The sequence below is a fragment of the Pangasianodon hypophthalmus genome, chromosome 2, assembly GCF_027358585.1.
Source record: "Pangasianodon hypophthalmus isolate fPanHyp1 chromosome 2, fPanHyp1.pri, whole genome shotgun sequence".
NCBI classification, from domain to species: domain Eukaryota; kingdom Metazoa; phylum Chordata; class Actinopteri; order Siluriformes; family Pangasiidae; genus Pangasianodon; species Pangasianodon hypophthalmus.
In genome coordinates this window covers 17053907-17067905 of record NC_069711.1, presented here as the reverse complement: position 1 = coordinate 17067905, position 13999 = coordinate 17053907, and the positions used below count along the sequence as shown (strand labels likewise).

The 13999-nt window shown below is 39.7% G+C and overlaps 1 protein-coding gene across 14 annotated transcripts in view; it reads left to right on the top strand.

Moving 5' to 3' along the window:
* Positions 1-13999, top strand: part of szt2 (SZT2 subunit of KICSTOR complex) — a 103448-nt gene that overhangs the window by 25076 nt on the left and 64373 nt on the right. For 13 of the 14 annotated variants that reach the window (XM_034313328.2, XM_034313342.2, XM_034313338.2 and 10 more), the window contains 16 exons: positions 2690-2817; positions 3441-3705; positions 4278-4449; positions 4533-4625; positions 4749-4827; positions 5470-5769; positions 6254-6392; positions 6623-6739; positions 7345-7414; positions 8226-8411; positions 8609-8884; positions 9111-9378; positions 9761-9835; positions 9982-10120; positions 10950-11073; positions 11824-11944. In XM_034313328.2, the coding sequence (XP_034169219.2) occupies positions 2690-2817; positions 3441-3705; positions 4278-4449; positions 4533-4625; positions 4749-4827; positions 5470-5769; positions 6254-6392; positions 6623-6739; positions 7345-7414; positions 8226-8411; positions 8609-8884; positions 9111-9378; positions 9761-9835; positions 9982-10120; positions 10950-11073; positions 11824-11944 (2552 nt within the window). The remainder of the gene's footprint in view (positions 1-2689; positions 2818-3440; positions 3706-4277; positions 4450-4532; positions 4626-4748; positions 4828-5469; positions 5770-6253; positions 6393-6622; positions 6740-7344; positions 7415-8225; positions 8412-8608; positions 8885-9110; positions 9379-9760; positions 9836-9981; positions 10121-10949; positions 11074-11823; positions 11945-13999) is intronic. The other variant, XM_034313333.2, reaches the window with a different exon arrangement.

Sequence of the window (13999 nt, the reverse complement as noted above, 5' to 3'; positions counted from 1 at the left end):
CTTAGGTTATCAGACACAAATATAATTTATTTCTCAAACAATAGTCTTCACTAATATAAATACAAAAATGTATGTTATGATAGGATGAAAACAGCAGTGACATTAATGAAAAAGGCATAGAGGAACACACTGAGACAGTATCAGATGTTTGTTATACTGTTTTAAGACATGAATATGTAGGCATTTGTGCATAAGATGTATGTAATGTTATAATAATTATAAAAAAGGAATAAAAAATTAAGTAGTTTGGAACATGCTAATGAGATTCATATGAGAGATTCACTTTCATTTGAGATTTTTTCAAACAGTAAAGAAACGGATTTGTCTCATTTTTGAATGATGGGTTTGTGCAGAGTGAAATGTCATATTCAAATTGAATTAAATTTACCTCAGGAGAGTTTTTGTTTAATTAATTACCCTCTGTATTTTGCTGAGCATGGAGCTCCCTTAGGCACAGTCCTGTTTGCATTTAACTTGGGGCAATATAATGTCAAACCCTGGTAATAGCTCAGTCCTGCTGGAACAAGATATTTGTTCTTGATAAGCTTTATACTTGGCAGTGGACTCAGAATTTGGGACCCGACTGTAGGTCAGTTTATAACTCTAGCACCTCCTGCTGCAGGCCTCCTGTTGACATCAATCTCTTCTGTCTGTCTGCTTGCTTGCTTGCCAATGTCTGTGTGTAGCAGGCAAATTGTGACATACTGATGGGTACTGCTGCATTTCCTCTATACTGTAGATCACCTGGAGAAGGAAATTACTAAACTAATGAGTAATGCTTAAAGGTTTTGTGATTAACAACAGTGCTATTTGGATGAAATGAGTTTTATATGGGGAGCTGAGATGTGTTAACATCAGTTTCAGAATGGCAATGCGGGTGTTTTTTTTTTTTTTTTTTTTTTTTTTTTTGTGAAGTTAATAGGAAAAGGAACCTGTTGGATACTCACTCTTTCTTGGTTAGCGCCAAGATTCCAGATTCCCAAGTTTTATCACAAAGGAGATGTGCTGATTTGATTCTTCATCCCAATATGGCTAAATACACTTCTTTTTTTCTGAAATGCTTATCTTTCCAATGAAAGTACGATTTTCATTTGTCCTTCCAGTTTCTGAAACCTGAAATCAATTTATGCACAATGCTGTTGCTCTTCCTCTTGACTTTTCCTCAAGCTCTGTAGCACATGCTTTGGATGCAGCCTGCTATATTACCTGTGCTTTCTTTGATTAGGTTGTCCGCAGCTGTAGGCTTCAATCATTGATACTTACAGGGAACAAATTGGGGTATGGCCGATATGAAACTGAAAAATCCTGATAAGCAACAATATTGGCTGAGTTATATGATCAAAAATTAAGCAGACATTAATAGGTTTAATTAAACAGGACTTTACTGATATGATTGTCAAATTTCTATATTTAGTGCACAGTATGGCTCCACAGATACTCTTTATGTGGTTTTAAACCTGAACTTGGCCAAATTGAAACTGGTTGTTTACATTGCACAGTATATTATAAAATGGAGTCAGGGAAAAGTGGCAAGGAAAAGTGGCAAGACAGCAATTATTGAAAAGAAAGCCTTATGAAGTCCTGTTTGGATGCTCAGAAAACGTGTGGAAAAAGGGCTCTTTGGTGTGATGAGACCAAAATTGAACATTTTGACTTTTGCAGAAGCCATTACGTTTGGTGGAAACCCAGTCCTGCTCATCACCTTGGGAACATCATTCACACAGTGAAGCATGGTGGGGGTAGCATCATGTTGTGGGGATGGTTTTCATCATCAGGGATTAGGAAAATGGTCAGAGTCGAGGGCAAGCTGGATGGAGCCAAATATCCCAGAAGAATCCTAGAAGAGACCCTATTAGGGTCTTGAGACGGGGCAGAAGCTCACCTTCCAAATGGACCCTATACCTGCTGCCAAAACCAAGTACCTGAATGTGTTAGACTGGTCCGGTCAAAGCCCAGACCTCAATCTCATTAAGACATGAAAGTTCTTGTTCACCAACAGTCTCCATCTAATTTAACAGAGCTTGAGTAAAGTTCAAGAAGAATGGGGAAAATAAAATATCAGGATCCAGATCGTGATGCAAAGCTAACAGAGACATAAATATGATTGCAGTCAAATGTCATTCTGCTAAGTATTTTCCCCTGGTGTGAATGCTTATGCAACCAACAAATCTTTTGTAGCTTTTTTGTTTAATAATGTTTTGTGTAATATTTTGCACCTTCAAATGACAGACATATTGTGTAAATCAGATGGCAAAAAACTCAATCAAATTCCTTTCAATTCCAAGTTGTAACACTGCAAAAAGTGGAAAAGTTCAATGGGGGGTTGAATATTTATGCACATCCATGGAATCTAATCGTGAAAATTGCATATCTTTTGTGCCCCAGAACAAATACAAACATTACTAAATGATTAAAAAAAAAAATCGTTATCCAGTGCACGTTCACGAGTGTTGTTTGTAAATTTTAGTAGTCAGTCTGAGAGCACTAGGCTGCTAAACCTATTTAATTTGCACTTTAATGTGTACTGTGTTATATACGTGTTTAACTGCATATGTGTGTGGTTTTCTGGTCTTCTTCTTCCAGCCTGACTGTTTAGTGGCTGTTAAGGGTGTTGGCAGCATGCATGTGTGTGTTGTCAGTGTGCGTGTTGTGTCATTACTGATGGTGTGTGTTGGTGTGCTTGGTTCAGGTCTCTCTCTCAGGAGCGCAGCAGCGCCTCGTCTTGGTCAGAGCTCAACACTCATTCCCACAGACAGAAAGAGCTGGCCAACTACTGTAACCTGCTTCAAGAGCACTACCACCAGAGCTACGTCCGGGGTACACACACATGCACTCACTTATACACACACTGTTCTGTGCTTACCTTATGTATTAGAAATCATGGCAAGCTTTTACATTCTGTTGTGGTCGCGTTATTTAGTACAGTGTACAGAGTACTGAGGGATAAGTCAGCGTGATGTTACAGCATCCAGCGAAACAAGTGTGGTGTATTGTCTGTATATGCATTGTGTGTCTTTGTGTGTGGGTTTCATGTGTGTTTGTATTCACACTTGTGTGTCTGTCTGGTCATGTATTGGATGTCTGTAATTATTTGTATCTATTTGTTTGTGCACGTGTTGTTCTGATATGTCTTTTTTTCCTCTGTGTCTATATGCGTGCATAGGTGTGTGTGGGAATTTTGGGGAAGCTTGTCTCTACTTCAAGAATGTATTTTTTCCAGAAACTAAAAGAGCCAAAAAAAAAAAAAAATCCCTTTGATTGCTGAGATATCAAAATTGTGTTTGTAGGTGCTGGTGTAGGCATTGTGGTATTGCATTATTTAACTTCAGCAATGCAAAAGTCAATGCAAATGCTTCACAAAGTGTGTGTGTGTGTGTGTGTGTGTGTGTGTGTGTGTGTGTGTGCGCGGGCACGCAACTATACTGTGCTCTATTTCACAGGTGTGTTCCGCAGTCTGCAGCTGGCATACAATATCTCCTCTCAGGACGTCCTGACAGCGATGGACTACTGTGAGGAATCTCTGCAGGAAATCGACATCACTTCCTTCCTGCAGACTCTGTGTGGTCATGTACGCACATTCCGTGAGCAACACGAACCCCACAGAGCCGAGAGCACAAAGAAACCTCTGAGACCAGGGGCTACCTTCACCGTCAGAGAGCAGGAGTATGAGAGAACAGGAAGAGTGGTGTTAGTTTCTTCATCCAGGTAACAGCTTCATGAGTAAATCTCTGCCTCACATATTTGGCACTTTAGAGACGGCCATGGAGATGGGAAAATTAATCTGCCTTAATGACATAGCTGCAGAAATCACTCTGATCCATTGTAGTATGTGGACTACAAAATGTCATGTACAAAAGGAGAAATGAATTGCTTAGGTTAAAAAGGGGAGTTTTTAACCTGTAACTGTAGTGGTAATGTTAAGAGCAGGCATGGTTATAAATACTTGCAAATGACAGCAATAATCAATAAAAGTGTAAATGAACATTTAATTAAATCAATCATTTAGTTTGCTCGCTTGTTTGTTGGTTCATTGGTTAGTTAGTTAGTTAGTTAGTTAATTCATGTTTGTAACCAATTTTACAGCCACGTTTTTATCAGGTGGGAGGAAACTGGAGAACCTGTAAAAACCCATACTCTCACGAGGAAAACACATGAAACTCCACAGTAACCTGAGCTCAGGATTGAATGGAGGAACCTTAGACTCAAATAGACTCAAATAAGTTTTGCCACAATGTGTTGAATCTGTTGTCTACATCTGTTGAATGTCCTCTGTTTAGTGTTGAGCTGGAGGATGTAAGTGAGGTGGAGTCTAAAGGGAAAGTGTCCACCCCCAGCACTCCTGAGGCCCCAGATGAACCCCGTTCCCTCAAAATCCCAGAATTCCCCCTGTCTTTGCTCCACTCACAGCAGAAGTGTGAGGTGTACCCTGACCTGCACAAAATCGTACAGGTTGTACATCAAATTAGAATGACATTAATCAAGTGACTGTTATATCTGCTGTGTAAACAATAATATCTTTATTTCTTTTATAGGAAAAATTCACGGAGATTGGTGCTCAGCATTTTAAAACTGTTCCCTCCAATCCACATTATTTCTTCTACTGCCCCCAGTCCTCAACGAAAGACGTGAGCTTACAAAGATGTTTATTTTTAAAACTGTGTCGTAATTTTTGTCTTAAAAAATCCTAGAATCTTTTTACAGTAGTTCATGAGCTGTTCCTTACTTTTCAATTTTATCCCTCTCTCCAGGAGGATTCAGATGAAGAGAGAGACAGGAGGCCCAGTGAGGACTGTGATGTCTCTGAGGCTGAGCTGGCCACAGAGGATGGTGAGAAATCCACTAATACTACACATTTATCTCCTACCTGCTCCTGTGTTTTTTACATTTACCTTTACATTTATGGCATTTGGCAAACGCTCTTACCCAGAGCGACTTACAGAAGTGCTTTAAAGTCTCTATCAATAAATACATCCTGTTACTGTTACACTAGGTCACAGATTAAGAGTACTGTCTGTTTAAAAACTCTGTTCGGGAGGTAACATAGTACGAAAAACACACAGACAGCACAAAAAAATTTGTTATTAATTTTTTTTTTGAAAAGAATGTTTTAATACAAAATTGTACTATTAATTGCAGTAAATAAACAAAAGGAGCACATAGATGTCTGTAGACTGTAGTCTAGAAAAAAATGAAAAAACAGAACAGGCCACGCCCACACGTGATGACTATAACAGTGGCAACTTGTTTCTTGCTAGTGTAAAGGCATATTAAATATTTGTACAGTGATTATTGAAAACAACATCTTTCAACCCTCATGTTCTAAAATATAGCAATAAGCCACTGAAGGCCGTGCGTTACAGTGATTTTATAGTTCCAATTTTGTGTTTGTCTTTATTTCGCTTAAAGAGAACATTATTACTGCTTGTTTTGATAGTACTTTTTATTAACTATATCAAACCTAATTCTCAGAGAATGTGTCCGGCTGCTGCATGGTGTCAGAAAGCGACACGGATCTGGAGGTGGAGTATCAGGACCAAGGGAACGGGAAAGCTGAGGAAGGCGACGTGGAGGAGGGAGTGGGAGATGACTCTGGGAGCGAGTCAAACACAGTAAATCAGGATGAAGACTCTTTCAGCATCCTGGATGGAGACTCGGTGCTGGAAGCGCCTGAGCCTGAGATGCCGCCTTTATTCGTCCACCTCGTCTGCTCACTTAGCACAAAAAGCTGCCATGGCTCTATGCCAATTAGGACACTGCCCACCTGCCTGGGTATGTAAACCAGTGTCTGACTCAGAGCTAACTCGGATTAACACTTAATGAATAGATCAATTACAGAATATTTGGGAATCTTTCTTGAGCATGGGGTGTCTGGATATCAGAGTTTGACCATAATTTTTTGCAATATCACATTTATGTTGTAGATAGTTTTATTCACAGTGATTTTCAAATCGGGGAGAATCCAAAGCACAGAGCCGTTAAAGAAATTTTCCCCTTACAGCAAAAAAGTCTAAAGTGTATAAAGTTTGCTTCGTCAGTTTCACACTGATGCTACATGGTAAAATTGGGGAGGGTTGTGTCAGGAAGGGCATCTGGCGCAAAAACTGTGCCAAATCAAAATACGCAGGCCAATGATCCGCTGTGGCGACCCCGAACTGGAGCAGCCGAAAGAGGAACACCAGCAACCATATAGTTAAAACATCATGGGGGGAGTATTCTTTTAATTCTCATTTATTTATTTGTTGTGTTGTTGCAGGTGAGCTGATCAGTTGTCTGGAAAATCCAGAGTCTCTTCAGTCAGTAGATCTGAACGAGCTCTCTGTCACTCTGGACATCTTCGTGTTGACATTATCACAGGAAATAGAGGTCATGGCCACTGGCATCAATCACATAAGGTTTGAAATCCAATTGTATTTACTGACATCATCTTCTTTTTGGTATTGGGAGTCTTGGGAATAAGAATTGCGTATGTAGCAAATGTCACATGTGCTCTATTTAATGACTCTTGCTGATTGTTTTTTCTCTCTTTGTCTCTGTGTGTGTGTGTGAGTGTGTGTGTGTGTGTGTGTGTGTGTGTGTGTGTGTGTGTGTGTGTGTGTGTATGTGTGTATGTGTGCATGCCCAGGTACACTTCTGAGAGCAGTGTGTCTATGAACCGCTCCCCTGGCCAGCCGTCTTCCTACCGCTCTGACGAGGAGCTCATGGAGAATCTGGACAGTCTGCGTGGGGTTGGAATGGATGGGTCAGTTTGTTCACTTTGTTTATAATACAGTTAAGCTACCTGGTGTGTACTGATAATTAGTTACCCAACATATCTTTTATATATTATATTTACACTTCGCAATATTGTCATTCAAAATATAGGTATTTCACTATATTTTATTTTGGACTATATTTTGTACTTAATTTAGACTAGTTAGAAGGAGCATTGCTTGTTTTCATCTCAGAGAAAAATTCTGTTCAGCTTATGAACGTTTCAAAAAGATGGCTGACAGAACTGCTCTATCAGAAAATTAAGGTTTTAGGTTTTGTCCCTGTAATGCCAGTGCTGTATTGTTCCCTAAGCTGATGCCCTTGATACAGTTCTGATCTTAAGCTCTTTGTCAGAACTGGAAAAACCATTAATGGTGAAATATTTACTTCATAAGCAGCTTTTGTTTGACTGATCACAGCCGTTATGACATTACTAATTTATGCTAGTGTGGATCTGGAATTTGTAAAAATACTTTGCATTTTGTAATCAAAAAAATGTGGTATACATTCTTCTTTCATTTTCGTCTTAACATATTCATCTTAACAGCACACTATACCAGACAGCGTGATATTGAAGCTTGTCTGTTCTCTCAGCATGACAGGTGATCCTCTGTCCAAACTCCCAGTGCCTCACAAGCAGGCCGTGCTAGCTACCATGCACGAGGTGAGTTACTCTGTCCTGCTGGCTGTTCTAACTCTGCTCTCTGCCTTTAAAGCCAAACTGATATCCAGATGAAAACAAATCCTCTAGGACCTTAACCTTCCAGGCTATACAGTAGCATCAGTTCTGATGGAATTTAATTCAGTCCAATTGTTATTATACACATACACAGTATATACAGATGCAGGTTAACATGCAGTGTATGTAGACATGTAGACAGAGCAGTTACACAGTTAGAGGTGAAGAACAACATGTAACTGAACTGTTCAGCCAAAAATGAAATTTGCACAATTTCTCCCAAGTATAGTCAGTAGCAACAGTAACTGTTCTCTGAAATATGCTGCTTTTGTTTTGTGCCGTGAGAGTAAGGTTGTTAAAAAGTAGAGGAGCTTATAGCTTATATATACGGCCAAGTGGAGCTAGAAACAGATTAGATAGCACAGTATTCAGGTACAGAAAAAAATTCTGCTAATGCCGATATCAGAGAATAGGCACAGAGAGGCTGAAATATAGAGACTTCTAGAGACCTGTTCTTTTAATGGCGAGCTTTCTCAAACCCATCACTCATTCACTTTCTTGTTCTTCCTTTATTTCTCTCCTTTTTGTCTGTTTCTCTTTGCAACTCTGTTTTTGTATCACTGTCTATCACGTCTCTCTTATCCCCCTTTTACACTCTTTGCACTCCATTTCAAAATCTTTCCCTCTTTGTCTGTTTATATCTGTCTGTCTCTCTTGCTCCTTATATGTCTTTTCCTCTCTTTGTGCCTTTTCTTTCTCTCCCTTGTCTTTATTCCTCTCTCTGTCTGCGCTGTAGATCCGCTGGTTGCTGGAGGATGAGATCGTCTCAGCACTTCGTCACTCGTCTGTGGTGGACTGTTCCACTCTGCAGAAGGTGTCTGATCACGTCTTTCGCTCCAGCGGGAGGCCTGGCTGCCATCACGAGCTCGTCCCTCTGCAGTTTGTCTTCGGCCCAGAGCAATCGCTGGAGAAGTTTAAAGAGGTTTGATCTGTTATTTATTTATTTGACATGTTCTAATTATTTTTTCATGGTTAAATTAATCAGAGACTAGTATTATTGTTAAAATTGTGTAACCATAAGACTGACCTTCTTTGTGCTTTTAAAATATTTTAAAATATTGAATATTTTTCTCAGTGTAAACACTGATGATGTGTTCTAAGGCTGTTGTTTATCTGTAGGAGTTCAGGCGTTTCTCTTTTCCTGGTTACTTGCTAAACGCGGAGAAGCAGAATTTCTACTACATCTCTCGGAGTCGGCAGCACTCACGCAGACTACAGACAGCCCGGGAGTTAAATCAGAACTCCGCCTTTTCTCAGGGAGAGGTATCCGTCTCTCAACCAGCCAGTCACCTTCCTGAGGTTGATAGCAGCTTGAAAACAACAGCCAGTCACTCCCCATTATCAAAGGAGATAGACAGTGAGGCAGAGCCTCAGAAAAAAGAGGTGGAGTCAGAGGTATTTATGTCACATTAGCTAAATTTAGTTAAAATCTTAAATAAAATGTTTACACATTTTTTCATCACTATGTAATTCCATATGTGCTATTATACAGTGTTAATATCTTCATTTTTATTCTAAGGTAGTAGAAATATATAGAAATAGTAAAAATTCACATCTTATAGTTGCATAAATACCTTGTTTACTATAATTTATGTTTTGTAATGACAATTCTGTAATCCAGCAGGTTGAAGGAGGTGAGGAAACTGAGACGCAACACCAAACAGAGGAGCAGAAAGAACAAGAAGAGATCATGGAAGAGGAGGAGGAAGTGAAACCAGGAGCCTCAGGTTCAACAAGTGACTCTCTCTCTGAGCAAATCAGAGCAGCTGGTACAGATGAGGGTCATTCACAGAGCACCAGTCAGCAGACGGGCAGCAGTGCTGACCACAACCCCCCTACAGAAACTCATTCGGGGATCAGTCTGGAGTCAGTGCAGTCCATTACACATGGTGAGTATTTCCAAAAACATCTGGAGAGTGCGACACAATGCACCCCATTTATCAGGCAGGTTTTGTACATGCAGGTGTGAATGAACTTGTTTCTCACTGCTTGCATCATTGTGTTCTCAGATTGATCTGATTGGTGAGTTCAGCAGTGTTTAAGCAGTATTTCTGCTTTTTTAAAATAGATATTTTGCTGCATATCTAGTATAACAAGTATAGTATCATATTTAAAATATTTTACACCGTTTCCTGGGAACATTAGGGTGTGAAGGACTTTGGGACTACAAACCCCAGATACAGCACATGACAGACTGCATGTAAGATGTTATTCTGTTAAAATGATTCTTTCAGCTTTAAAGGTTAGTTGTCCACTGTTTTGCGTTCTCAGGCAGTGGAAAGATCAGGCCAAGCCGAGTTCAGAGCGTCGTCTCCAGCCAGGGCAGTCTGGACTCAGACATGCTAGGTAACACTGTTTATTACACATCACTAACTATATGAATGAATCATGACCTGATTACCGTTATGGTTGATTCAGTTTTATTTGAGGCAGTGTAGGATATTAGAAATATAGTAATGCAGTATTCTGTGTTTATACTGTATGTGTGTTAGGTTACGATGGGGGCAGCAGTGACTCAGAGTGTGATGGACCCACCATGGACGAGCATGAAATCCTGAGTCCTCTCATGCCAGATTTCTGGCTTATTATCCAAATCCAGAAGGACAGACTGGAGGTTTTCTCACACTCTAGGTTTGCCAGGTTCACATTACACACTACAGCTACCCATGTCACACACTATACACTCTCAGAAATAAAAGTAATAGCCTGTACTTTCCATTGGTTCTGTAGTAGTATCATCAAAGGGGACAAGTCTTGGACCTTTACTGTGTATCTTTTACCTTAGAAGGTGCATGTGGTACCTTGAAGAGTTCCTTAAGGTCCAATTATTTTTTTAAATCTTCAAAAAATATTTTAAAATATTTTTTGTAGATTTTTAAAAATAATTGGACCTTGAAGTGGTCCTTAAGGTCCAATTATTTTAAAAAATCTTCAAAAAATATTTTAACGGCACACTACTTTTTCACATTTTCAGGTATAAGGTATATACTAATGGTGCAAAAGATCTCCCGTTGATGTTACTACCCAGTGACAAGGAAAAGTACAGTTTGATACTTGTATTTCTGAGAGTGTAGCCACCAGCATCATACACATGGGGTCTGATATGCTCTCTAATGTGTGCCAGCTACACTTGTGGCTCTTATACACATTATTTCCTATTTAAAAGCATCTTGTAGAGTGAAAGTAATGGAGGTGACATTTGCTTATTATTAGAGAGTGGATAATTTAAAAATCATTTTTCATGATGTGATGTCTAGAATAAATCAGTTTTTTTGTTTTAGTTTTTCTTCAGTATTCATTAGTGATGACAGTCGTCATTACCAAGAACGCAATAATATTAATCCATTGTGATTTGGGCTTATGTGTATATTGCCTCTGGGCTTAATGCAAGTCTACAGTGTGATGTGAATGCTTTTTCCTCCACTGTTTTGTACTTTGTACTTTTTTTGTGTGTTGTCAGGAGTTTTAATGCTGGAAAAGAGAGACAGTCTGGAGAAGAAGAAGAGGAGGAAATCCCAGAGTATCTGCGTCTTCATCAGCTCATAGTGCAAGAGATTGGGAAAATCTGCAGAAAGGTCAATCAGGTAAAAGCACTTTGTACTTTTCTGCAAATTGAGCTTCTGTTTAGGAGCTATGGACCACAGTAGGCTTGCACAGTGTAACAGTTGTTACAAGGCATTGCAGTATTGTACTTTACAATATTAATTTCACAGACTGTGTTGCTGTGTGATCGATTGATTTATTGTTAGTGTGTTGGTGATTGTTGATGGTAAGTATTGATGTATTGGTGTGTAATGGTGTATGGTGGTTTTTTAATGTTAAATGGAAATGGTGATAGATGAACATGAGTGTTTGTTTCTGGTTGAGAGTTTGCTATACGTGTGTTTGCCACTGTTTCTCACCAGAGCTTTTTCCTTCTTTTTTCTTTTTTTTTAATGTTTGATGTTTGTTTTTGCATCTGTCTTCATTTTTATTGTTTTAATATTTTTGGTGGTCTGTCAAATTTGTCTGCTGGTTGATGGTTGTGACAGAGCTCAAGACCCAATCTTGATGCGTGTCAATCACTTTTGGCCTGCTTGTTACTGGTGCTGCAGCTGCGCAGGCTGTGTGGGTCATACCCGCGTATGCCTTTAGTAGGACTGTTATCAGCTACACCACTGAAATTACAGAAAATTTTGAAGGACTCTGTTTAACAGATTGTATAATTGTTTTTTTTTTAACCATTATTTGTGTTTCTTTTTTGAAATTAAAGCAACCTTGGGTTTTTCCAATGAGCTATATAAATGAAACATACTATTATGATTATTAAATTAATATAATGTTTGTCTCAACAGCGCCTCCTGCTGCAAGACCTGCATGACAGTCATGTGTGTAATTCACTCCTGGTGGCTGAAAGTGAGGAAGACATCTGGAAAAATGAGCCTCTGTACAGGCAGAGAATGGCAACCTCCGATGGTAAGGACTATAACTGTTGCATAAATATATTAGGGATAAACACACATTCAGTGGAGCCCATCAGCAGCCCCTAAGGCATGACTCTGGAGCATCACTACTGATCTGTCTCTAAATCCTCAGCAACAAACAATTTAGAAACAGTCCTAAAAACAGCTATTTTTAGTTTTCCTTTGTTGGTTTTTATAAAATTCAAGAAGTACCCCTATGTGTCTCCTTAGCTCAAATGACACTACTAAAATGGCAAAGCTTGTCGAGTTAAAATGAACAAGTTGGAATCAGTAATAAGTTGGGCTGGGCTTGAAATGTCACTCATTCACTTGCTTTTTTTTTGTCACACAATAAAAAAAAAAAAATACAAAATTGCGAGTTTAAATTTTCTTTTCTTCTCAGGTCATGTGATATATGGCTCTCTATAGATCGCTCTCTTGCTCTCTCTCTCTCTCTCTCTATCTATCTATCTATCTATCTATCTATATATATATATATATATATATATATATATATATATATATATATATATATACATACACACACACACACACCGATCAATCATAACATTAAACCCACTGACAGGTGAAGTGAATAACACTGATTATCACGATGGGATATATTAGGCAGCAAGTGAGCAGTCACTTCTCAAAGTCGATGTGTTGGAAGTTGGAAGCAGGAAAAATGGGCAAGCATAAGGATCTGAGTGACTTTGGCAAGGGCCAAATTGTGATGGTTAGACGACTAGGTCAGAGCATCTCCAAAACAGCAGGTCTTGTGGGATGTTCCTGCTATGCAGTGGTTAATACCTACCCAAGGCAGTCCAAGGGAGGACAACTGGTCAACAGGCGACAGGGTCACGGGCGCCCAAGGCTCACTGAAGTGCGTGGGGAGTGAAGACTAGCCCGTCTGTTCTGATCCCACAGAAGAGCTACTGCAGCACAAATTGCTGGAAAAGTTAATGTTGTCTATGATAGAAAGGTGTCAGAACACACAGTGCATCACAGTTTGCTGCATATGGGGCTGCGTAGCTGCAGACTGGTCAGAGTGCCCATGCTGACCCCTGTCCACCGCCGAGAGTGTCTGCAGTGGGCATGGGAGTATTGGAAGTGGACCATCAGACCAGAATGTGGCCTGGTCTGATGAATCACGTTTTCTTTTACATCATGCGGAAGGCTGGCTGAATGTGCGTCACTTACCTGGGGAAGAAATGGCATCAGGATGCACTATGGGAAGAAGGCAAGCAGGCAGAGGCAGTGTGATGCTCTGGGCAATGTTCTGCTGGGAAACTTTGGGTCCTGGCATTCATGTGGATGTTACTTTGACACGTGCCACCTACCTAAACATTGTTGCAGACCATGTACAGTGTTCCCTAATAGCCTGTTTCCGCAGGATAATGCACCCTGCCACACTGCAAAAATTGTTCAGGAATGGTTTGAGGAACATAACAAAGAGTTCATGGTGTTGACTTGGCTTCCAAATTTCCCAGATGTCAATCTGATCAAGCATCTGTGGGATGTGCCGCACAAACAAGTCCGATCCATGGAGGCCCCATCTTGCAACATACAGGACTTAAAGGATCTGCTGCTAACATCTTGGTGCCAGACACCACAGCACACCTTCAGAGATCTTGTGGAGTCCATGCCTCGGCGGGTCAGAGCTGTTTTGGTGGCTTAATATATATATATATATATATGTTACGAAAATTCAGTGCAGCACTTAACACTGCTGCTGTACTACTCTGCCAATAAAATAGTTTGATTATTTACAATCTACTTGATTTCCCAGGATCAATGTAGTAGAATTGCTAATTTTTAAATTTTGTCAAACTAATATCTTTGTTATTTATAGTGGCCTTACTCTCAAACACTCCAAATGTCCAGTAGGTAGAGTTGCAAACACTAACACACACAGACCCACATATTTCATGGTTTTGTGAAGAAGAAGCCCTTTTTTCCTTCCCTTGTTGTGTTTTTGTGGCTGCTGTTGGGTCTGAATTAGCACTCTCATTTTCTAACAGCGCAGATCGTTCCACTCCACTGTGTGCAAATGAATTGAATCCAGAGA